The 25301-nt window shown below is 39.6% G+C and overlaps 1 protein-coding gene across 3 annotated transcripts; it reads left to right on the top strand.

Moving 5' to 3' along the window:
• The first annotated feature begins 273 nt into the window (after positions 1–273).
• recql (RecQ helicase-like) lies at positions 274–25117 on the top strand. Of its 3 annotated transcripts, XM_054753507.1 has the most exons (16): positions 275–360; positions 650–710; positions 2261–2485; positions 2957–3136; positions 3235–3341; positions 3476–3674; positions 3766–3932; positions 4778–4856; positions 4949–5097; positions 6620–6737; positions 6810–6948; positions 7025–7116; positions 9212–9428; positions 10685–10814; positions 14056–14203; positions 16568–16717. In XM_054753507.1, exons 2-15 carry the CDS (start codon positions 692–694, stop codon positions 14161–14163), a joined length of 1929 nt encoding a protein of 642 aa, XP_054609482.1. In that variant the 5' UTR covers positions 275–360; positions 650–691; the 3' UTR covers positions 14164–14203; positions 16568–16717. The 3 variants fall into 3 exon arrangements, with proteins under 3 accessions (XP_054609480.1, XP_054609482.1, XP_054609481.1); XM_054753505.1 differs by lacking the exon at positions 14056–14203 and having other exon boundaries at positions 274–360; positions 16568–25116; XM_054753506.1 differs by lacking the exon at positions 14056–14203 and having other exon boundaries at positions 333–437; positions 16568–25117.
• Positions 25118–25301: the final 184 nt, after the last annotated feature.

The following is a 25301-nucleotide window of genomic DNA, read 5'->3' as shown; positions in this document are numbered from 1 at the left end:
AGAGTATATTTGTAAAGAGATTCGGATTTCTTTAGCTGTGTGTTTCTTGAATGCAACACTGAATGCTTAATTTATTTCTACTCTGTTACTTGTCAGGCACGTCATATATTCACATAGCCATATTTTGGCTACGGTTATGTTTTTTTTAATTAAATGAATATTAAAAGTTATTACCGTAAATATCACGAAAATGCCACATTATTTATTATTTATTAGTCCAGAAATAATGCATGTTGGTAGCCTGGGAGACAAAACCCGGGGCATATGCGGCCGACAACATTTCGTACTCAAATGTTGAACCATAGCAACCGTGAAAGTGGGTTCAGCAACAAGGAAAGCGGCGTGAATAGTGTTTGCATGGTCAGTATTACTAGCTATTCCTCGACTAGTTGCGTTATTAGTTGAAGAAAATGTCGACGTGGTGCTTCAATAAGTGGGTATGATTATGAATTCATAAGCTAATAGTTAATTTGCTCGTTCACGTGCGCATTGCTATTGATTCCTGCTCAGTGAAGTTAGCGTGGCTAGTTTGCTGTATAAAGGAGGAAAAACCCTAACCTGCTGTTGTTGTGTCAGACAACTAATACAAATAATGACGTCATGTGTATGCTGTACTGCAAAAATATACCATTCATTTTTTGTCTTGCAGGAATTATATTAATACATCTGATAGTTACCGGACATCATAATTATGGATGCTCCGACAAATGGTGAGTCTGTAGGTAACAAACACATGTTTTATCGCCGCATAATGGTGGTTGTCAACATTATCCTATAGGGACACAGGGGAGTCAGAAAGGGAGAGACATACAGTAATTAACAGTGGAGGTGTTGGCCTCAAAGGATAACTACCTTTGCAGGTGCAAGACTTTGCTCTCATTGTCTACACAGTACTAGGCTGTTGTGGAAGATGTCAGGCATAGTCCAGGGGTGTCCAAAGTGCAGCCCTGGGGACATTTTCGGCCCGCAGCTTGTTTTTTTATTGACCCTCGTCATATTCTAAATGTATTTTGTAACCTATTCTGAAATAGAAACAACCAGATGGGAAAAATAAGGCACTGGTAGGTCAAGGAATAAATTGAGCATCTCGAGAACAAAACAATCCCCTCAAAACCAGGGACGAAGAAAGCATCAAAAAGTGTAAACTAAAGAAGGCAATCAAATCCTGGTCACGCTATCTAACGTGTGCCAAGAAAGGCCTATATGTAACTACATCTAACACTAACCAAAACAAAACGTTTTGTCAAATCTACAGTTTAAATGATCCAGACCAGGATAAGGTCCAGTATATATTTAATCACATCCCTTATCTCAGTCAGCAGTCACCATAAATGGAAACCGATATACACATCTACAGGATAAGAGTTATACAGTCTGATGGACAGGATAAGAGTTATACAGTCTGATGGAGTTACATATACACAATTTCACTCACACCTGCAGTCAATTTCACCTACAGTTTAAACGGATTCATAATCACAGTGTGACTACGTTTTGGATGTGCATGTGTACTACATTACGCAGAAGGCACTGAGCTCGAGGGGAAACCGCTAATAAAGAGCCCATAGACATTACTGTACACCGCTGTTCCTGATTTGTTAAACAAGCAACACACATAACAATAATTAACTATTTAGATTTCTATTATGATGGTTTCAGCGGAGCAGTGAGTGTGTACAGTATTTGTGCACTACTTAACGCACAAAGTGTTGCAGATTGCCTCTGCAATACTTTGCCATGCTTTCTGTCTTTGTTTTATGACTGTGGTGGTATTGCCTTTATTTTTAATTTGTTTTATTTCCCGTCTCGTAAGCCTGTAAGGATTTCCGCTTCCGTCGGGGGAAAAGTACGGCACTTTCGTTGCCATGGTGAATTGGTGACTGTGATCGATAGCGGGGTCTATTTAAGGAAGCTGCTTGATGCTGTGCACTGATGGTTTCATTCCTCTTGTGTCTGCTCATCCTGGCTTGGGCTGTGTGCAACCAATTAAGCCTAGATGCTCTTGTTTTGGGTTGGTTGAGCTCAGTTCAGCCATTTATCCTGGATGTCTGAATCCTACTGTCGTGAAACGGACTCCTGGGATGCACCCTCCAGGTGTGTCACAAACAAAAAAGTATTTTTTTTTAATTAGTTTTATTTTCAAAAGCATTAAAGCTGTTTACACAAAACCACAAACCATACAAAACTACTCTCACAATTAAACAGGAAACAATATCATTGTGAAAGCAACCTTTTCAATACCTGACATTTTCCTTTCCAGATGTTCAGAAAGAGCTGGACTCGGTGGAGGCAGAGCTTGAGCTGGTGGAGCTACAGATCGCGGAGCTCCGTGAGAAGAAAACCGAATTGACTTCCCGTAAGACTGTGCTCCTGTGTAAACTGGAGGATGCCTGTGAATCTGCGTCTGCATCCTCTTCATCAAGCCAGTCTTCCAAAGCTGGTTCAGTCATGAGCAAGGAGGAAATGCAGCAGTATGATTGCACAGGTAGTCAAAAGTTCTATGTGTGAACTACATTTTCCTACTCGGCCCACTGTGACCATCATGTAGACATGTTGAGGATTCACTGCTCTGATAAAGTAGGGTATATAGTTATTATAGTGTTCATACCATTTTTGGAGATGGTATCGGTTCAATACTGGCCAGAATATTTGTTGCACGGGTATTTTTTGGACATACGGTCATGGAAAAATTATTAGACCGCTCTTGTTTCTTCAGTTTCTTTTTAATTTTAATGCCTGATACGACTAAAGGTACCTTTTTGTTTGGACAAATATAACAATGACAACAAAAATAGCTCGTAAGAGTTAAACCCTGGATAGGGTTCTAAGTGTTCTCTTATTTTATTACTTGCTGTGTTTTTGCTTTATGTTCTTTTATTGTTTTTGTTGACTTAAAGTTTACAGTCTAAAATATGATTTATTTTCCATCTTTTCCCCACGTCCATCACCTTGCTAGATTTTGCGTGGTCTCAGGATGTGACGCGGCAGCTAACGGAGTCATTCCACCTGCCCAAATTCAGACCCCTGCAGCTGAGGGCCATCAACCTGACAATGGCAGGGAAAGATCTGTTTCTTGTGATGCCCACTGGCAGAGGAAAAAGCCTCTGCTATCAGCTCCCTGCTATTTGTTCTGACGGTACACTGAAACCCCAGCACACATGCCACCATTCATGAAATGCTGTAATAGTGTATGTCCTTTGAATACACACAGGTGATATTTGTGTGTATGCGCAGGTTTTACATTGGTTGTGACCCCTCTGGTGTCACTGATGGAGGATCAGATCATGTACCTGGAGTCCATTGGCGTGTCAGCAGTAATGCTGAATGCTTCCAGTGGCAAGGTAATACTGTGGAACCCGTTTATGTCAACGTCCCTTGGACATGGGCAGTGAAATCACAAGAAAGGTGTTGTAAAGGTGTATAGTCCAGGGCATCTACACCCCAATACCCAGCTATAGTTCTCATCTATGTACAGGAACACTCTAAGGTAGTGATGGCTGGTATGATTGACAAGAAGTCCCCATTTAAGATGATTTATGTGACTCCGGAGAAGATTGCCAAGAGCAAGATGTTTATGTCTCGTCTGGAGAAAGCCAACAATGCATCCCTGCTGAGTCGCATCGCTGTGGACGAGGTGCACTGCTGCAGCCAGTGGGGACATGACTTCAGACCAGGTAAGGGGTTCCAAATCTCATAAAAGAAACAAGATTAAGTTTGTTGTGCATGAAGCTGTACTATTAAGTGCATATGTGTTACCTTCTGCAGATTACAAGCTGTTGGGCATCCTGAAGAGGCAGTTCCCCAAGGTACCACTGATTGGGCTCACGGCCACAGCAACCAGCAGCATCCTCAAAGACTGTGGCAAGATTCTGTGTGTACAAAAGCCAATCACACTCACAGACTCCTTCAACCGACGCAATCTCTACTATGAGGTATGGTAGCCATGACGGCAATACTGCTGAAACCAACTGTTCCCATTGAGCCTATGAGCTATAAAATGTTATAGTAACGACAAATTTTAGTTTAGTTAGTTTGAAATGTCTATCTATCTATTATATCTATCATATCTAACATATAATTAAGTAATATCTGTAATGACCTCTTGTGTAGCATTGTTTCCACCAAGCGGGACAGTTCTGAGATCAGTAAACTGCACCCTGATAAGCTGCAAGGCAAGAATAATAGGACACACAACTGGAGCCAGTTACACATTCCATTCCCATTTGGAACATGACCGTAACAATTCTGTCTAATTCAGTGATTCCCAGCCATTGTGCCCAGGCACATTAGTGTAGGTGTGCCCAATTTCACTTAAATGGTCCGAAAATGATTATTTACTACTGTATCTATGCCAGTGATGTATAGTGGCAGGCAGAACAATGCAGTGCTCTTCCACTAAATGGCAGAAGGCACATAATTAACCTGTGTATTCACTTCTTGCCATTCATACAACAGGAGAAGTCACAGTCTGCTTGTGGCTGTACTGTGAGATTTTTGTACATTGGCTCAATAAAGATTAGAAAACTGGTCTAAATAATGGACACCCGTGTCTCCAGTCCCACACTTACACAAGCCTTTGTGCAAATAAAGGTAAAAAATAGACTCCTTGTTCAAACAAATGCTGACTAAATGTGAATAAATGCACCGATCACACCGATGGACAATTTAGAGTCTCCACTGAACTTAATGTGCGTGGTTTTTGGCTGTTGGGAGGTTAACTGAAAGAAAAGCACAATTTATTTTGTGTGTTAATCTCAGCATCTTTCTTTTCTCTCAGGTTCGCGTGAAAACTTCTGACAGCTCATTAATAAATGACATTGCCTCACTGATTAAGAACCGATACAAGGACCAGTCAGGTACTACAGTGAAAACGCTACAGCCTCACTCAAAAAAGCTCATAATTCAAGCTATGAATTGTATGGGAATAAAAATGATTTTTCCACCACAGGGATCATATATGTGTTCTCTCAGAAGGATGCAGACTCCGTGTCTGCTGAACTCCAACAAAGGAATATCTTGGCCTATCCCTACCATGCAAATATGGAACCTGGCGATAAGTCTCGCACTCATCACAAATGGACCTCTGGCAAAATCCAGGTATTTAGAATTTGAGTCCTAACAATTCGGGCATTAAGTGACGCTCCGGACAAGCGGCTAAAGTGAAACTTTTTAAGTTGAATGTGCCTGAAGTCATACAATTCGGAATTTGCAAATGCCAAATGCATAACAATCCAGGGACTGAACCCCTGTACTGTAGAATCTTGGGATGAAAACCTCCCGGCCTCTGCCAGAACACTGAAGATAGGTCGTAGGTGGGTCTTCCAGCATGATTGTGACCCGAAACATAGAGCAAACAAAGGAGTGGCTTAAGACAGGGATTCTCAACTGGTGGGTCGCAGACAGGTAGTCAAAATAAATACAAAACAAATACATAAATAATAAAATAATACAAAACAAACGCCAATAAAGTAAATTACTGTAAATAAAAATAATAAATACATTAAATACAACCATTGTTTGTCTTGTTTTGTGTGTTTTTGTTTTAAAGTAAAGTTAAGCAATGTTTTCGTCAACTTCCTCCTTGGTACACAGGACATAAGTGAGAGATCTGATTTTGTGGTCTTATTGAGAGCAATTTTGATATTTGATTGTAATCTATGCATTATTATGCACATGCTAAGGACACGGTGGCCTCCAGAGGGCGTCAAAAAATCGGAAAAAAGTCAATCACAAATTTTTTGAATTTTAAAACTGTATTACTTTGAACTCTTAAAATGGGAAAGCTCACATTGTTTCAATTGTAAAGCCTTTCCCATTTAATGACTAGAAATTATAGCAAGTCTCATCATTTTTGCTCAGTTTTGCTTATACAGTCAGTTTATTGATCCATTTTAATGCCCATTTGCTTGGCCAAACTTGCAACTTCCACAGTTCTCTCGATTAACAACCAAAATCACTTGTGTTCTTACATGAATAGCTATAGCATTGTACTGCCAAAAAATGTAACTCTTATGAGATATTTTTGTTGTCATTATTATATTTGTCCAAACAAAGGTACCTTTAGTTGTATCAGGCATTAAAATGAACAAGAAACTGAAGAACCAATGGTGGTCTAATCATTTTTTTTCCATGACTGTAGTTGTATATCGGTAATTTATATAGCTTTTGTTATGTACTGTAGTTATTTAGTTTTTGTATATAGTTGCATAGTATACATGTAGCTTATATAGATTTATTGTGTGCAAACGGTGGTTATTTAAATAGTCTGATGTTTTGTCTTGATTTGTGGTAAGGGTATTATGTTGTATTCAGATTTTTTATTTTTTGTATTTGTAATTTGTTGATCATATGAATTAGGTGACACGTCCCTAGTTGAGACCACTTGAGAACCCCTGTCCTAAGAAGAAGCACTGGCTTTGGACAGTGTCTGTAAACAAGGATTTTAACAAAGAGTACAAAGTCAGATGCTTGGGGATTTAATACTTACATAATTATAACCTTTTATTAAATGTTTTTATTGATATTTTTGGTTGATATTCTGTCTTTTGCTGTTTAAAATGAATTTCCACTGTATGTCAAAAGTGCTAGTAAAGTATAATATGAGTGTCGGTGCCGCTAGGTGGTGGTCGCCACGGTGGCATTTGGCATGGGCATCGACAAGCCTGATGTCAGGTTCGTCATCCATCACACCATCAGCAAGTCAATTGAGAACTACTATCAGGAGAGTGGACGTGCAGGTGCCGTAGACACACTAAGATCACTAATGAGTCGTCAAAAAAATGTAAAATGAAAGTCTTGTTTCTCTGCAGGTCGAGATGATCGTCCGGCAGACTGCATTGTCTACTTTGGTTTTGCTGATATCTTCCGCATCAGTACCATGGTGGTGATGGAAAATGTTGGCCAACAGAAGCTGATGCAGATGGTGTCCTACTGCCAGAGCGTGGACAGGTACTACAGCACGTTCTCAGTCCTTCACACCGTAATCTTAGAAAGCCTCACGGGATCTTCTTCTTGCTGCTGCCAGGTGTCGTCGCTCTGTCATGGCTGTTCATTTTGACGAGGTGTGGGATGACGCAGGATGCAACCGCATGTGTGATGCTTGCCGCAATGGAAAAGGTTTGTGTGAAGTCCATCCCTTCAGGGGGATTTGGCTGCATGTTACCTGTAAAATTGCAAAGGTTTGATAAAATCCTAGCAAAGCCCCTCTTCCTTAGCAGCAGTATTCATTCATATCTGTCTCTATTGTTCCATTGCACTTGGCTGGTAATAACATTTCGTATTCATACCTGCGGGCGACTTGTAGATGAGATTAAGATTAATATGGGATTTAATGGAATTAACATAGGCGATGGTGCAGCTAGCTTGATTAAACATTTTAATATTTATATATGTACTTTGTATTTGTATCATTGTAAAAAATATACTGATGTAACTTAACAGGTTCCTCAACAGTCCCCATTTTAATGCAGGTATGAGTTTATGCTTGTAATACAGTGGAACCCGCTTAAATCCGTGCCATTTGTCTATGTCTATGTCTACTGCAAAGTTAAGTCGACGTCAACGTGGTTGAGAATTGATCTGTTTGTCGACATGTGTCATAGTATTTCTTCATTATGACAACAGCAACAGAACTACTGTCTTCTCGTTAGACAGCATTAAGACATGCACAGTGACTTCCTGTTCAGTGCAAAATAAGCTTCAGAATGCACCCATCTCCCTTTTTTTTTTTTTTAATAAGATTGTTAGCCACTGAAGAAAGAGTTGCACATGTACGTGACATTGCAGTTAAGACAAACAATGAAATTACCACAGCAGCACTGTTAGACAATAGTATAAAATATTGTATGAAAACACAAGAATCAGAATAAAAATATGCACAAATGGAGGAAAATCGTGTCAACACATGCCCTAAGTTCTAGGATCCTTTATTATCACCCATTCTCCTTATGTCTCTGGCCAAAGTCACACATAAATGCGCATGCAATGGCTAGTTTTGCTTTTGATTTTTTCATGTTTACAACCTCTTATTTTGACATCAGTCAGCCAAATAAGGGGCATCAACATAAACGGCATATGCTGTAATATTACATCTTAAATAATGTAATTACATTTTTTCCCCCTGTACTCTCAGGAAATGTGTGACTAATCCCATTATTATTATTTTAACGTGAATAGTAGAGGTGTCACAAGATCTCGTGAGATGAAAACCTGACAAGATTTCTCGTACAGAAAAAAAACTGTCTCGTGGGCACTAGGCCTGGGACGATAATAAACAAATGAATTAATCACGCGATTATTTAAAATGAACTTGATAATTTTGCCAGCCTCAATATATTGCTATGTGCATGCATGTCTGTTTTCCTCGTCTCCCACCTCCAAACAGGCAGTAAGAGGGTTCACTCTGTGCATTGGTTTCAGCACTTTGGCAAATTTGTTCCATAGACATAACGACATGAACGGAGTCAGCTCTTTCGTCAGTCATACAGTCTCTTTGTCTCGGTGGGTGGAGGCGGGGCTGGAAACATACACACAGATTGCAGAAGAGAGTAACATAGATATTAGTTTTATATTAGCATTGTATTATATTAGTAGATTGCATATTGTCTTTTTTTTTTAAGTGTTAAAATCTTGTCTTGTACTGCACTACAGTTAGTGTACTTCCACGTACTGTACTACACTTGGATTGTACTTGCACTGTTGTAAAGCATTTGGGCTTTGTCTCTTTTACATGTCATCACTTCATCATACTTTGCTGTTTTAGTGCATCTAACATGACTGTGGATTAGTTACAGAGGTTTTGATTATTTTTATGATGCAAGTTGGCGGTTGTCATTAAGAAATGTGGAAAGAAACGATCAAAATGATGACAGTTTTACGTATCATAGACTTTGACTTAGTATTTTTTAAGGTTTTTGCTACTTCTGTTATCCAAGTTTTTATTAATAACTGGTGGGAGGAGTCATTACCTTTATATAATGACTTATATAATCTTATGACCTTATATAAGATATCCAGGTTGGCCATTCAGATTGCATAGTCTGAGTGCCCTGTAAGGCAACCAAAATGTTGGAAACTGCTTTCAGTATGTTGAATCATATTGTTAAATTAGTACCATTAAATGAAAAGTTGTATTTGTTAATAGATAACAGGAGAGCAGTATTTCTAGCTTGTGAACGTCATCCATTACTGATAACCATCTCTACATCTTCAGACTTCCTTACCGTGGACGTTACCCAACATGCAAAGGAAGTGGTGCAGATTTTGGAGCTGGCAGCATCCATGCAAGAGAAGCTGACGCCTCTAAAGTTGGTGGAGGCCTGGATGGGGAAGGGCCCCGCTAAGCGCAGGAAGTTAATCGAGCCAACCACTCTGCCTCGGTGCCAGGCTGAGGATGTGATCATCCACCTGCTGCTCCAAGAATACCTCAGGTTGCTTTTTATGTTATGTGGAGTAGTATTAATGGTAATGGATTGAGGATGGTAAACGGGCGGGCAGTACCATTTGATGCCTTCGTGACGCAAATAAATACATTTACGTATCCACCTTCAGATTCTCAATAAAATTCCATTTTTGTGTCCTTATAAAGGATATAAACTGTCAGAATTTGCTACAGAAACAATGGTGAACACCTCACTCGATCCAATAGACCAGTGGTCACCAACCTTTTTGAGACCAAGATCACTGGTCTCGGCTGTGAACCTGCGCAAGAGAGGAGAGGGGGGCTGGTCAAAGCGCTACAACGGACAGCCCTAACCGAGCGGCGGCATCATGGCTCAAATATTTTTTGGAGGTGCACGTCTATCGAGTTCTATTTGTGCCCTAACTTTGAGACTTTGAGCCCTATTAACGTGCGATAATTACTGTTGTGTGCGCAAGCACATGGCTGCAGCGCTGTCACTCCCTCCCTTTCTTGGCCTTTTTGCTAGCGGAGCAGGGCGCGTCGGCGTATGAGGCGAGCTGATGTACTAGTGGTCGGGTTTTGGAGACTGGGCTCCTTCCTGGGGCTTGTGGGTTGCTGGCTGGATAGCGGAGAGGCGTACGGACGACAAAATGCATGCCTGTTGGTTGCTCTTTGGGAAGTGAGGGCACTGATATGATAATGCATTTTTTTCAGAATGTTCTACACCGGCAAAGTCCCAAAGATCGACTAGTAGCTCACGATTGACAGGTTGGCGACCCCTGCAATAGACTGTTTGCCCTGTCTGCTGAGGGCTATCAACTTCTATGCGTAAAAACGTACCAGCCCCTCTTCAACGTACGTGGCCAGTTACATCAAATCGTAATGCTGCATTAACTAGCCAATGAAATTATGGGGAAAAACCTGCTGGTCGATGGGTGAGCTTTTGTCATAACAGCAAGGATGTCCTGCCTAAGGTGGAATGTGCGTCAACGTTGTGCCTTTCTAGTCTTTATTTAAAACAAAACGATCTTCAAAGACAACATGTGTCTGATAGCTTTGTTTACATCAAAGTGACGTCATTCCAAATGGTTTATTTACCTGGGTATGACTTTTTTTTTTTAGACATTTTAGCCCCCCCAGAAAATCTCAATGCAGCACCCTCTTGAATATCCTCTTCTAGGCCACGCAGGACATTGTTGTAAAAAATGATGGAGTGTAATACTTTGAAATACTGCCTTTCATTGTTCTGTCATGTCATTATTGTCTTCTGTCTGTTATAATCAGGGAAGACTTCAGTTTCACGCCATACACGACCCACTTCTACTTAAAACTGGGCCGCAAAGCGCCCCTGCTGAAGAGCCCCTCTCACACGCTGAGCATGAAGATGCGTGCAACATACGCTCGCCATTCATTGGTAAGTTGCAATACCACCGTCGTATTGCGATAATATGAAAGCATCATTTTAAAATGCTTTAGTCAAGTGTTACTTTATGCATGACCGTTTATGCACTTCATATTTCTCAATTTTTCAGCAAAATCAAACCCAGATATTAAAATGACTTTGCAAAGTACACCCAGTCCAACCTCTTCAGATGATATAGTTTACAGATTTCCAATATTTGAATCATTAAAGCGCAACAATCTTAAGGTAAATATATTAAGCAAAATATACAGTAATCCCTATTTTGCAGCCTCACTCAGTCACGGCTTGTAAAAAATATACTAATGAATAAGTCATCGCTGTTTTGTGGTTGAATATGGCCTATAGTAGTGTGTATATATAGTATAATATAGTAAAAAAATATGCATATTTAAACCAATTTAGCGGCTTTACACATGCCATGTCTTTGCCGACATGCATGTATCAGTCATAGTAAACGTAATTAAATACATTTAACTAAAAAGCAATTGGCCGGAAATACTTCTTTTTTACTTTATCCTCACCCCAAAATGCAGAGAGTGTAGTTGCATATGAGCGCTATTAGAATTTTAAGTGCTTTTGTAACACGCTGTTCAAAGAACTGAACAAGCTAAGTTGTCAACACTTTCAAAAGGATGCAGGAAATAAATATCTGGCTCTGATTTTCATGCTCCTCTTAACCTTTTTGCTCTCCTGTTTGTGAGAAATGAGTGACATTTCTTTCAGCCCATTCTCTTTGTGAATTTTCTCTAACCATTTTCTTCTTTCTTCCAATGGCTATAATGTGTCTTTCATTAGTGTCTATTAGAATATTGTCATTTTCTGTGTGCATTACATCTTAAGGTAAGTCACTGAGTCAATTACTTTATTGTTATAGTATTTATATACTGTTTGTTTATTTTTGTTTTATTTGTAAAATATTGCATTCAGTGAAAAACATTAACATACCACGATACACCTGCTGCATTTCATTTTCACTTTAACCTGATTTACAGTGGTTGTCGTCCAAACGCTCCAAACACAAAAATGATCCAAAACCAAAAACACACAGACGGCATAAAACACATGCAATGGGAAAATGCTGCAAATTCAAAATTCTACTGTCACATAAATGCTGCATGATAACAAATGTTTTTAAAAAGAGAAAATAAATTGCTGCAAATCCCCAAAACACACACAAACCCCCAATAGCAACTGCATGAGAGAAATGCTGCAACTTCACGGAACAAAAAGGGATATCCGTCTTTAAAGACATGAGCGAGATATCCAGAAGAAAGTTGGCCCGAAGAATTTTTGTCTTTGTTAAACACTGCGTCGTAAAATGCTGTAATACTGTATTTCATTTTATAAGTAATTCCGGCTCAAAAATTGGTATTTTGCATGGTGAGTTTTTGATGACATTTCACATAAGCCCTGCTAAACAGATAATAAATAGTCCTACATATTTTTCTATTCTAGGCTTTTGAATGTGTTCAATTTGAGCTTCACTTTCCTTCACTTTGTTCGTCCACTTGCGATTGCTTTAAGTCTGCATATTTATTTGATACCAAATTGAAAGGGAAGGTTTCACACACATGATAAGCCAGTATCCAAAGTACAAAAATACATACCACCAGTATGTATTTTACCAGTATGAACACCAATATAAATGAAATATTCAAGATGAACCACTCTTAATACACAACATAAACATCAAGCTTACTTGTTTGTTCATGTAATGCACACAGGTGTGCAGGAGCTCTGAGGCGTTCAGGCACATGCTCGTAATTGTGTGTGTCAGGCAGCTAATTGTTTTTCATGTGTATTCACATACCCCCCCCATCACAGTTTGCATACCCCTGGGGGTACGGCTGCCCCACTTAAAAAAAATAAACTTTGGTTTTATGGTGGTTGTGTGTTGTTTTTTTTTTTAGGATCATTTCTTTGTTTGGAGCGTTTGGACGTTGCTGCACATTTGCCCCTGTCGACCACTGTACTGATTAATCATAAATGAAATTACTTAACATCACTTCATTTAGAGCATAAGGATGTTCATACAGTGATCTCAGCACTGAGGACCTCCACCTGATAGCGAATACCTTTTTGAAAAATCTAGGTAACCATGGCGAGGGATTGCTAAACTGAGCAATCTACTGTACACTGTGAATGTATATTTTGAGTATTTTGTTGCTATACTTGTTTAATGAGGACAGGCGTGGTCTAATGTGATTAACACCCCATATTAAGGTGTGCACACTTCATAGGAGCTTCTTTACTTCAGGTAAAATGGAACATTTAACTAAAAATGATGGCTGCAACACTTTTGAAATAGCTGTTTCACTATTAATAAATTGAATGTTTTCGTAGTTAAAGCACAGAAAACCTTTTTATGACCTGGTTTATTAATACCAAAATTAGAGCCCTCTAGACATGAAATAACACCCCTATAGTCACGTTTACACGCCTATTATTCTTTGTTTACAACACATTGCTCAGCTGTAACTGCAGGGACACACAAAACGGACGCCGCTTTAAACAAAGCATGCTACCGAGCTAACTAGTTAGCCTGCAATTTATTTATTCTCAACTTAAGAAAGGGTTTTCAAACAGAGAGGGCAAGAAGGACAAAAAAGTAATAAGCCAAAAACCTACCACTTCCACATGGAATGGGAGGAGAACTTTTTTTTACTGTCATGTCAGACATGCCATGGCTGACTACAGGCAATGTGAAGGTAATCTAATCCAATGTAATCTCTCATCAGTGCAACATTACTGACACCGAGTGAACAGAAGACTACATATAACTTGTCTTTCAATATTTTTTGACTAGTAGTCAACCATGAAAAAACGGTCATTTCATATTAGAGTGAGGGAGTGATGTTCGAACAGACTACAAAAGAAGTGGCGACTAATTGTACTTGAAGCTATAAGGGAACATGATACTGTAGGCAGCAAATGGACTGCCTTTTTTGTAGTGTATTACAGTATTCGGGGAATGAAGTTATTTGGCCATTTGAGGTCTCTGAATAGCGCTAACTATTCTTGAAACCACATGCTCAGTTTAGCAATCATCCTTGTACCTGATGTTGCTTCCCCTCAGGAAGATGTCGTTTAAAGGGAAATCCATACTTTTTGTTATATTCATTAACTGTGGATCGATATACGCAGCTACTTCCTTGATTGATATCCACAGTCCTCAGCGACTCTGTAGGAGTTTAACCCCTCTCAGGTAAAGACTGTTGTTAATGGCCAACAGGTAAATACCACGGGAGACCAGGGAAAGGCCCAAGTGGTAAAGAGATCAGTTGAGAGTGCTGGAGAAACCCCAAGAAAGTCCAAGAAAGTCAAGGCAGACCTCACATAATAGCCCAACCCCCATCCCACCCCGAGGAGAAGCTGACTAAGTACAGTCCATCATTCTTTTTTTCTGCTCGTGGCATGGCACTCTACAGATACTGGAATGATTTGAACACTTGATGTTTGTAAATTTTTGATGCATTGTTCTTCATCTTGTATCATTCAGTGGAATTTCTATGATGGGACACAATTCATTGCGAAGCGCTGCTCAGTCATTTGTTTGGCTGTCAAAACCAGTTTCCGAAATGAATTAATCAGTTGCTGTCGCTGTCGTAAAACCTTTAACAGTCCAACCTGTTTATGTTGACAACCTGTCAACCTGTGTGTCGACCCACCGTGTTCTTGTAATTACTAAAAAGAGCCCGCTTAAGTCCACATACAGTGATGTGAAAAAGTGTTTGCCCCCTTCCTGATTTGTTTTGTTGCATGTTTGTCACACTTAAATGTTTCAGATCATCAAACAAATTTTAAATATTAGTCAATGACAACACAGCTGAACACAAAATGTAGTTTTTAAATGAAACTTTATTGTTAAGGAAGAAAGAAAATCCAAACCTACATGGCCCTAAGCCCCCTTAAAACATAACTTAACTGTGATGAATTGAGATCTATCAGTCTGGAAAAGGTTATAAAGTCATTTGGGACTCCAGCAAACCACAGTGAGAGCCATTATCCACAAATGGCAAAAACACGGAACAGTAGTGAGCCTTCCCAGGAGTGGCCAGCCAACCAAAATGACCCCAAGAGCGCAGCAACGACTCATCCAAGAGGTCACACAAGGCCTCACAACAACATCATCCTGATCCAAAATCAGGAACGGGGCAAACTCTTTTTCACACGACTGTACATGGTCGACCGCTTTTGATGACATAAAATTGTCGACCCAAAGAGGTAAATTCTTTGAAAAAACAGTCAGTTTGTGTCAACATGTATTGCTGTATTGTTAACTTCATCATTATCGCCTGCCCCAAATCAACAAAAACAAAGGAAGAAGGGTGGGAGGGGCAATAGCCGTTCTTTCATCAAATATCACGTTAACGGCTGTAAGATCCCCAAACTTGTGGTGTATATCTCTGGTATCCGTAGTCATTGCCATACTTTACTTATTACCACACTCATTACGTCTGAAATTCTATAGTTCCCCATCGCTCAGTCCCTCCCCTTTTTGAAGAATATATCTGCCCTGTATTTCATCTTTTAGATGTTGCAGTCTGTGTGAGTTGATTTATTCATTAATTTGTTCCCTGGCCAAATTTTGACTTTATTCTCCTATTAATCTTAACTTCTCAGAATTTTGCGAGAAAAAAGTAATAGACCATACGTATTTAGTCTCGTAACAGCTTTTTTTCTCACAAAATTTTCCTCATAATTGTTGACAGAAATCACGTATTCTCGTAGTGGACACAAAATTTGGACTTTGATTTTTTTTCAGATTATGTATTTCTTCTTGTAATATCTATTTAAAAAAAAAAAAATCAAATGTTTGACTTGATACTCTTAACATAAGTTTTTCAAATTTTGCAAGGAAAAAAGTTCTAAAATTTGCATTATTTTCGTAATAACCTAAGTTTCGACTATACAACAATACAACCATTTTCTTGCAAAACTATGACCATATCTCTTAATATTGCAACATCTAAACGGTGTTTTATGAAGTTTTTTAAAAAGTAGAATTTTATGGCAAAAGTTGTGACGCTCCAAGTGAGGACAAGCGGCATAGAAAATGGATGGATGGAAGTTGTAACGCTACAATTAAAACAAAAATAGTGATGTTAGAGGAGAATATTGGTAAAAAAAAAATAGTTTTAATAGTTCAAGATTTAAAGATTTAAATTTACACATTTATTCTTGTAATACGCCTTTTTGTTCAGCCAAATTTTTGGCTATACTTTCCTAACAATACAACAATTCAAGTTCAAAAAGTTCAAAGTTAAAAAAGTAGAACTTTATGAGAAAACTTGCATCTCTACAATTTCAAATAAATAAATTTATTTTAAAAAATTATTATATAAAAAATAAATCTATATTTTGTGAGGAAAAAAAAGTTGTAATATTGCGAGAATAAATACATAAAATAATTTATTAATTTATATTTTATAATTTTTTTGTGCAAATTTTATTTTTTTCCTACTTAACATTTTGCAAGGGGGGAAAAACAAGTACATATGCTAAGTTACTTGCTTGTATGGAATTTCAGACGTACACAACTATGCACGACTAACATCATAATGATCACAATGGCTGTTCAGGGGGTGATTTCTTCTCACTAAGTGCATCATGCTCGTTCTTTACATTTTATTTAAAAGGGCAAAGGTTAATTTTTCTCTGTCCGGTTGTAAGCCATATAATTCCAAGAGGCTGATGCGACAGCTTCTTTTCAAGTTCTTCTCTAACACATCTTTTTCTTCCAGGACGTGTCATCTTCAAGTAAGGAGGCTATTGATATGGTCACTGACTCCGTTACTCCTTCAAAGCGGAAGCAGAAAGCACACAAGGACCTGTCCAGGCTAGCTGAACAAGGTAAACCTATTTTTGGAGCTGGAGGGGACAAGGGGACACACGTTATGGCCCAACATGTTTTTGAGGTGGATGTTGAAGTGAACGTACCAAAATGCGACTCCACCACCCCTCAAAGAGTGAGAAGGAAAACCCACACGAGTGGAACATATGCAATGGCTTCACCCACAGCCTCCAGCTCTCCATCCCGGGCTTCCATTATTTCCGATACTGCAGCAGAGGAGTTGTGTGACCTGAGGAAGTACTACAGCAAACAGCTTAGGAGGATAAACTACATCTCCCATGAATACCTGGGCCAGCCCGCTGAAGCAGGGGTGCTGGCTTGTATCCGGGAACCCTTCAAGTCCCTGCGACTGCCCCGCAGGATGACGCTCACCCAGACGGCCCGAAGCCTTTGGACACGTGTCAGTGGTCGCAGAAAGCTCCTCCACCGGTGACCTAATCACGATTTTTCTGCTGCGGTTTCATTGGAAACCACTCTGCAATTTATACACGTTTGTTTTGTTGTTTACTTGGCAATAATCCCTCGTTTATCGCGGTTAATTGGTTCCAGACCCAGCCGCAATAAGTGAATTTCCATGAAGTAGGATACAATATTAATAAGTACAGTAGAGTAGTTTCGTAGTTGGATCATAGAAAACCTGTTTATGACTTTCTAAATACAATTTTTACCATTATTAGAGCCCTCTAGACATAAAATAACACCCCTATAGTCACTTTACACTCATTATCCAACATAGTAGATAATCAGAAAAAAAGCCATTTAAGACATAAGTAAGACACGTACTAGTGCGTCTTCTGGCCGTGTGGATAGGAAATGAGGTTGGGGACTCAGAGTTTAGTTGTAGCTGGAGTAATCTTACAACAATAGCCCGTGTTTTCATGATAATGTAGTCAACCACGAAACAGATCATTTTTTAATTAATTTTTGCAAAAGAGAGTGGTGTTCAAACCGTAAGGAACGACTAATACAATTTTTTTTTTTTTTTATTGTAATGCTGTGCTTATAGCTTTGAGGGGGAGGGTTGACATCATTGACACACTCACACTAGTGCTGCAAAGCATTGAGTCAACACCAAGTCGAATAGAATAAATGCTTCTCCGTTAGCAGTTTTTGCTGCTGTGTTGCAATAAACAAATCTTTGTTTAGCCTTTTCAGTGTAATGTTCCATGCTGCATAAATACAGGGCCTATATTGCCGATACCCATGTTGATACTGACACTTTTTACTTGAAATTTTTCACGATCATTGAATTGATTTAGGAGTTTTATTTTGTTGATCATGATAATCACAATGAAACGCAGGACAAAGGCAAACAAAGTGTTTTATCACCACATTTATTATGTAATAGTTAATGATATGTAAATGCAATAAGACAATGTAACACTATCAACAAAATAATCCACTTACTCCCTTTTATTGGGTGCAATTGTTTGAGCAAAATAAACAAAAGCAAAAGTGCCCTCCTGTGTCACAGAACGTATCCCCTCAGTTTGTAAACAATATATGCTGTAAAAGTAGCAATAACAATGTAATGACAAGAACAACACCAAAGAACACAGATGTTTGAAAAAGTAAACACAAAAGAACTGAAAAATATAAGTCTGCTCACAATAGCATTGACCCGATATTGATACTACCTTTTTGTTATTGATAATATTGCTATTTGGGGCAATCCGTCCACCTCTAGTACCTAGTACTCTCTGCGACTGAGTAAATAAACTGACAGCACATGGATATGTTTTGGTTGGACGAACACAATATTTCCATTTTCTCTCGTAAAAAGTAAATAACAAATGACACACTATGCATGTCTGTGTCCTCTCTGTGAACCAGCGCACCGTGTTTCGCCTCATTGCGTATCTGCAGTACTGCACTTTACGTTGTCGTCATACTGCTTGTATCGCAGCACAGCCCTGTGACCATCCTGCACAAAGCATCTGATTGGCTTCTGAGTAAAATACTAGAGATCCATTAAAGCTTATATGTTAGGACGCACATTCAAATACATCAGGAAGGAAGTATAGTGAAAAAGCTAGTGGTGATTGGGGTAGGGGTATGATTAAATTAGATGTGCTTCTTCCTGCACCTTTTTAGATATGTTGACTTGTGCAAGTCTGAACTTGAATGTTTTTAAGAATGCTCCAAATAAATCATTACCATTACTTTAACTCAAAATTTGCCCAGGGTATCAATACATTTGCAAGGAATCTGAAATATTTATTGTAAACAATTTGGTTTTACATATAAGTCAATATTTTATATACTTATGTATGTTAAAAGACGTCCGCGTAGCTGCTTAATCCTGACAAACAGGGGAATGAATACTAATCCCACTGCAAAAGTTAGGATGCATTCCGCAAGGTGATATTGATTTCACGGCTGCTGAATGTGTGCATGGTGTTGCGTCTTAATGAGCACATTTTTCTCACGTACAAAGGACCGCATACCCGGTCCCATCTGCACTTGTCTGATGGGCACAATTTTCAAAACTGCTAACATGGAATGTGAAAGAATTAGCAATTATCCGTGCTGATTTCTCCCTGAAGGAGTTCCATACATCTGTCTGCCTTTTGGTAGAAGCCTGGTCTTGTATTTTCCCCGAGTGAACAAGACAAGTTCATCAAATTGAATCGACTCAAACCGTCTTAACAGACCTTCTTTTAATACAATTTTGCTATTGTTTTTTTTAATGACCACATAAAAAGCCCTAAAGTCGTGTGCAGGCAAGAAAATTCACTTTCATGCTTTCCTGCTTTGCAACTTCCAGAAAATCCTATAACACTCATTAAACTAGGACCAACTGCATGGAATCAGGATAAGATTCCAAACAACCACTGATGCTGTGTGCAATGATTGACATGTAGAGTGCCCGACAACCGCATGGAATGGGGGTGACATTCAGATCACTCACTGTTGCTATGTGCAATGATATGGTCCTGGTAAGGGTTTGATTTATTTGAACACTCTTTTCACTTCAGTATACTTCAGGTATCACAATTACACATGTCCACAAGGAGCAGGAAGAAGCAGAGCTTATTTAATCCTACCCCCTCTTTGTTTCACAGCAATTGCTAATACATTTCCCAATTGACAGAAATGACTGACATGTAGAGTAACCAATTACAGCACGGAATTGGAGTGACACTCAGATCCCTCACTGATATGTGCAATGCTTGACGTGTAAAGTAATCAACGGCTGCATGGAATAGGGTGACACTCGGAACAATCACTGATGCTATGTGCACTGACTGACACGCATTACCAAATACCACAGGTGGTCTCGATAGTGCAAATGTACTTGATCGAGTCATCTGAAATTACCATTTGTTTGCATGGCATTTAAAATGCGCTGCTTCCATTCCTGCTCACTCTTCAGATTCAGACTTCCGCCGCCCTCCACCCTCTTCCTTCCTCTCCCATTGAGAAGAAGCAAGAGATGAGCATATGTGATGAAATGCAACGAGGGTATCCTTGCTCGTTTCGCAATCACTTTGCCTGCACCACTCCTACTGTAAGATAGCAGTTGCTTCCTCGAATGTGTAATACCCGTGAACATGTCTTTCTGCTCATACAATTGTATGTAATGAAAGGGAATAACTATCATTTTGATGATAATGTTGCATTGTCTTCTATTGTTGTATTTATAGATTGTTACATTCTTCACAAATACAGTGGTGTGAAAAAGGGTGTGACCCCTTCCTGATTTCTTCTTTTTTTTTTTTTTGCATGTTTGTCACACTTAAATGTTTCAGATCATCAAACAAATTTGAAAAATGGTCAATGACAACACAACTGAACACAAAATGTAGTTTTTAAATGACAGTTTTCATTGTTAAGGGCCCTGTGTGAAAAAGTGATTGCCCCCTAAAGCTAATAACTGGTTGGGCCACCCTTAGCAGCAACAACTGCATTCAAGCGTTTGTGATAACTTGCAATGAGTCTCTTACAGCGCTGTGGGGGAATTTTGGCCCACTCGTATTTGCAGAATTGTTGTAATTCAGCCACATTGGAGGGTTTTCCAGCATGAAGCGGCACAAGGTCATGCCACAGCATCTCAATAGGATTCAGGTCAGGACTTTGACTAGGCCACTACAAAGTCTTCATTTTGTTTTTCTTTCAGAGGTGGACTTGGTAGACTTGGATTTTTTGGTAGACAGCAGATTTCATGGTTCTATTTATCATGCAGCTCCTGAAGCAGCAAAACGGCCTCAGACCATCACACTACCACCACCATGTTTTGCTGTTTGTATGATGTTCTTTTTCTGATATGCGGTGTTGCTTTTGCGCCAGATGTTATGGGACACACACTTTCCAAAAAGTTAAACTTTTGTCTCAAGTATTTTCCCAAAGGTCTTGGGGATCATCGAGATGTTTTCTGGCAAAATTGAGACGAGCCTTAATGTTCTTTTTCACACCACTGTAAGTTTTGTTCTGATTATAGTCATGATCAACAAACAAAGGCAAAGACACAAAATCATTTAATAATCTTGAAAGATTTCAACCCAAAAGGTATTTCTGTCGGCAGTAAGTTATAACTGAGCCCCGTCAACAACAGTCAAACAATCTACACAGTCTTTAACCTGCACTGCTTCAATGAGCATCTCATTAGGAAGTCTGTGCTAAAAGGCTCTGTAATCCTCCAAGAACCTGCCTTTGACGGAGGGGTGGGGATTAGTCACTAAATGGCTTTAACAGGGAGGAATCAACTGCACTCACAGCAAATGTTTATACAGCGGAATCCGTTTTTGTCGACACCCTTCGGATTGGCTGACATCGACACAAGCGGTTGAGGTCATGACCGAAACTAGCCATTGACTTGTAACTTTGGCCAGAGACATAAGGAGAACGAGCGATACTAAAGGATTAGCCAACCTACGGCAGTTTGTTTATGTCGTTTTTCTTCAATTGTACATATTTTTAGGGGTTTTGATTCTTCTGCTTTCATATATTTTATGCTCTTATATAACAGAGCTGCTGTGGGCATTTTGTTGTATGTCTCGATTAGCATGACGATAGTTTTTAAGTGATTAAGTTTATTGTGACATTTTTTCACAGCTGCTGGGGGAAAAAAGTATCAATCTATCATCTTCAAATCGGTAAATCGTGCCATGCGTGTAACGATGCTCACGTCCTTGGTAGTGGTCACACTGAAGCACTTACATGACGTGTACATTGATGTAGCTGACAGAAATAAAACTAAAATGAAGAAAAGACCCTGCAGCACTGGATTTCCGAGGGGCTGACGGGGCTGCCATGACAGGAATGGCGATAAATACGGAAGGGATCTGAGATTCATTTCACTTTTATGAACAGGAACAACAAAACAGATCATGGGTATGTGAAAAAGAACTATTTATCTTTTTATGGTCCACTGCAAGCGCGCTGTTTCAGTTTGGCACTTTAACATACAACCCCAGAAGCTACAAAATCAAAAGTGTTTTGCAGCCCATTCTCTGCAAATACTTGCTTTTCAAGCCTGAATTACTCCTGCTGTCTGCGCTGAATCGGCAAAGTCGTTTCTAATGAACGATGGCTGTGTCAGTGAAGGATGTGATCTGTTACTGGTCAGTGGACTGCATAGTGTTTTTGGCTCTTATCTTGTATCTCAAAACGTAACCTGACAAGCAGGTTAAATCCAACGTATAAGTCACTGTGGCACCCTATCCTGCTAAGAAGCGAGCCTGCTTCGGAGTAAGGCATATCCTCAAACTCATCCAGGATGAGGGGAAATCTTGCTTCGTAGTACAGGCCCGAGGACTTGACGGATTGATCAACACAGACATGTTGACGTAAGTGTGATTGGCTTAAGCGGGTTCCACTGTAAATAATAGTTAAATTCAGCTTGGTTATGTTTATTGTTTCTTTGCTCTGAAGATACGGGTTGATCGACCATGGTGTGGTATGATATGGTTGATTTGTTTCAGACATGCTTAACTTACATTAGGGAACATCACATGGTTATGTGTCCCCAATTCAACATGTCCAACAAGGAGAATGAAAAAGCAAAGCCTATTTAATCCTACCCTTTATCCATATCTATTACTGATAATTCATTCACATCATAGCTTTGCCGATGTCAATATTTGTCCAGTTCCTTGATGTCTTTGATAACAAAGTACTTTGGCTTCCTCTGGTCCTCCGTTTAAGTTAATGTAGATTTTGCAGTCGGCACTTGAATGCCTCGAATTTCCCCCTCCTTCCTCAAGTCACGTGCTTTCTTGGCAGTGCTCGAGTTGTGTGTAGACGAGGGGGGTCCAAATTTTTTCTCTACAGAAAAATGTAAAGTTAGGGGTCTGCGACTTTGGTACATTTTGTGCGTTAAAGATATTAAAAGCAATCCAGTGTATAGCAATATAGCCTATGCTAAGCTATCTGAACAAAACATCCACATCTTAGCTTTGTGTTATAGGTGACAAAGGATATTACTTAACTACTTAATAATCAATTTGTTCAATTTTTACAATATGCCGAGGGCCAATAAAAAGCGGACTGCGGGCTGAGAGTGGCCCCTGGGCCACACTTTGGACACCCCTTATGTTGCCATTTGCACCTTTCAGCTTCCGACTCTGCTTCAGCAGCTCTGCTTGTTTTATTCGTTGATGAACTTTGATGACGACGGGTGTGGTGGTGTTATTCCTCCCAGACACCGGAATGCGTGTATCCATGCCGTTGACATCCACATCCACATCCACCCCCTTTGATTGCAGAAGGTTGGCCACCTGTTGCTCCGTTGAAACGACATCATCTTGTTGTCCTTCTCTGCTGGCATCAGACATATTTATTGTAAAAATGAGTTATTATGTCATACTAATCCACCATATACTGCACATATACTGTGCCAATACACAAATGGATAACATTCCCAGTGCTTGGCCTGGACTTTACGATCTTCGTACCATGTGACCTCCACCGGGGTGTGTGAGTTGGGGGTTGGATGTGGGCGGTGGTCTGCCTGTAAGCGTCTTGTATAAGTGTGTAAGCCAGACCTTGGGGACCGAGGTGACAACAACAGGGATGGGGGATGGTTTATTTGGGTGATGATGGATTTCCAACCACTCAGTCTTGACCTCCTGTGACGACAGACAACAGAAATAACGCAGACACTTGACCGAGTTTTTAACACTTATGTTGAACTTAACGTAAGTCTTGCACCGTTTTCGCAATCAAAATGATCAAACCGGTTTCTGAAGCTGAGAGGCCCGACGCATTTGTACATGAGGCTGTGGCACAAAGCAGAGTGGGGGTTTGTTTACAAACGAGCGTGAGCTGGTATGATGAAAAGGGGGCAGAGAAGCAAGCTTTGTTTGATAAAGTTTTACTATTTTGGGTGTTGCCTGTCAGTTTTTGCATTTATGCCGTGTTTCTGTTTGATGGGTGTCGAAGAGTCGATTACACGGCTGATTCAAGGAGGGAGGAAGCCATTTAAACCCCTGTTAGTCACAAAGACTGGCTCGATCGAGATGCTTTTGGGGTGGCCTAAGGCACCCCCATGCGATTGGCTGGCAACCAGTCCCAAGTGTACCCCGCCTCTCGCCCGAAGTCCGCTGGGATAGGCTCCAGCATACCCCCGCGACCCTAATAAGGATAAGCGGCATAGAAAATAGATGGATGGATGGAGTTGAAAGATGCAAGCAAAAACAGAAGTGTTGCTTTTATTATTTTCGGTGGCTATAATAAGATACATACCGATTTCTGTGGCTGGATGTTGGGCATAATGTGTTGTGATGGATGATCAATACATGAGGAAACACTGTAAAATACGCTGCCATCTGACAGACAAAGCCTTAAAAATGAGCCCCTCATTACTGAGCATTAGCGCTGTCATTAGCTTGCATTAGGCCTGCAGGAAGGGATTGAGGATTAGGCCGTTCTGCTACCAGCAGGAGATATGCTTGAACCTGTCTTCAATGTGATGGACTATCTCATACGTTTAAAAGCTCGGCTCCCATGAAGAACAATATGCAAAGAATAAGAAAAGACAAAAAAATGCTGTGTGAATAAAGTCAAACAGGAATAGACTTGCAAATAACAAAGTAAAATTGGAAAAAATGCGAAAAAGTTGCGATGTACTGACAAAAAACTTGACCAGAATAAAGTAAAGTTGCAATAATGAAGTCATAATGTTGCAAGCATAATTGTAGCAAGGATGGGCACAGCTGAGGATCCTGTTTTTACTCGGTATTGGATCGATACCAAAATGTGCAGTAAGTTAAACTGCCAGTAAGGTATCATTTATTAAAAGGCATGCAAACTCTCTTTGCACAACAGAAGTCTTGCATAATTGGTTACCGCCTCCTGGCATTTTGGCAGAAATCATTTAATGGGTGTCTCCTCGGTCGAGGTGGGCGATACTGCAATTTTTGCTATCGATTCGATACATAGTACCCACTGGGCCAATATTGCTGATACTGATACCGATATTTTTGCTTGAAATTTGTCAAGCTCATTGAATGTATTTGTGATTTTGCCATTGTTGATTATGATTTCAATCCAAATAAAAAAACACAGAATAAAGATTTTCTCTATATTTGTGTAAACAAACTTATTTGTGGATAATTTCACAGTATGTAGCAAACAGAAGAGTTAAAAAAATCACTCAGTAAGTCATTATCAACCCGACACAT

Source organism: Dunckerocampus dactyliophorus, chromosome 15 (assembly GCF_027744805.1).
Source record: "Dunckerocampus dactyliophorus isolate RoL2022-P2 chromosome 15, RoL_Ddac_1.1, whole genome shotgun sequence".
NCBI classification, from domain to species: Eukaryota; Metazoa; Chordata; class Actinopteri; order Syngnathiformes; family Syngnathidae; genus Dunckerocampus; species Dunckerocampus dactyliophorus.
This window is presented reverse-complemented; position numbering and strand designations above follow the sequence as displayed.

Excerpts from the sequence above, each read along its gene's own strand:
- recql (XM_054753506.1), top strand. Across the intron at positions 3,675-3,765 it reads GGGACATGACTTCAGACCAG|ATTACAAGCTGTTGGGCATC; the intron begins GTAAGGGGTTCC and ends TACCTTCTGCAG. Across the intron at positions 9,429-10,684 it reads CTGCTCCAAGAATACCTCAG|GGAAGACTTCAGTTTCACGC; the intron begins GTTGCTTTTTAT and ends TGTTATAATCAG.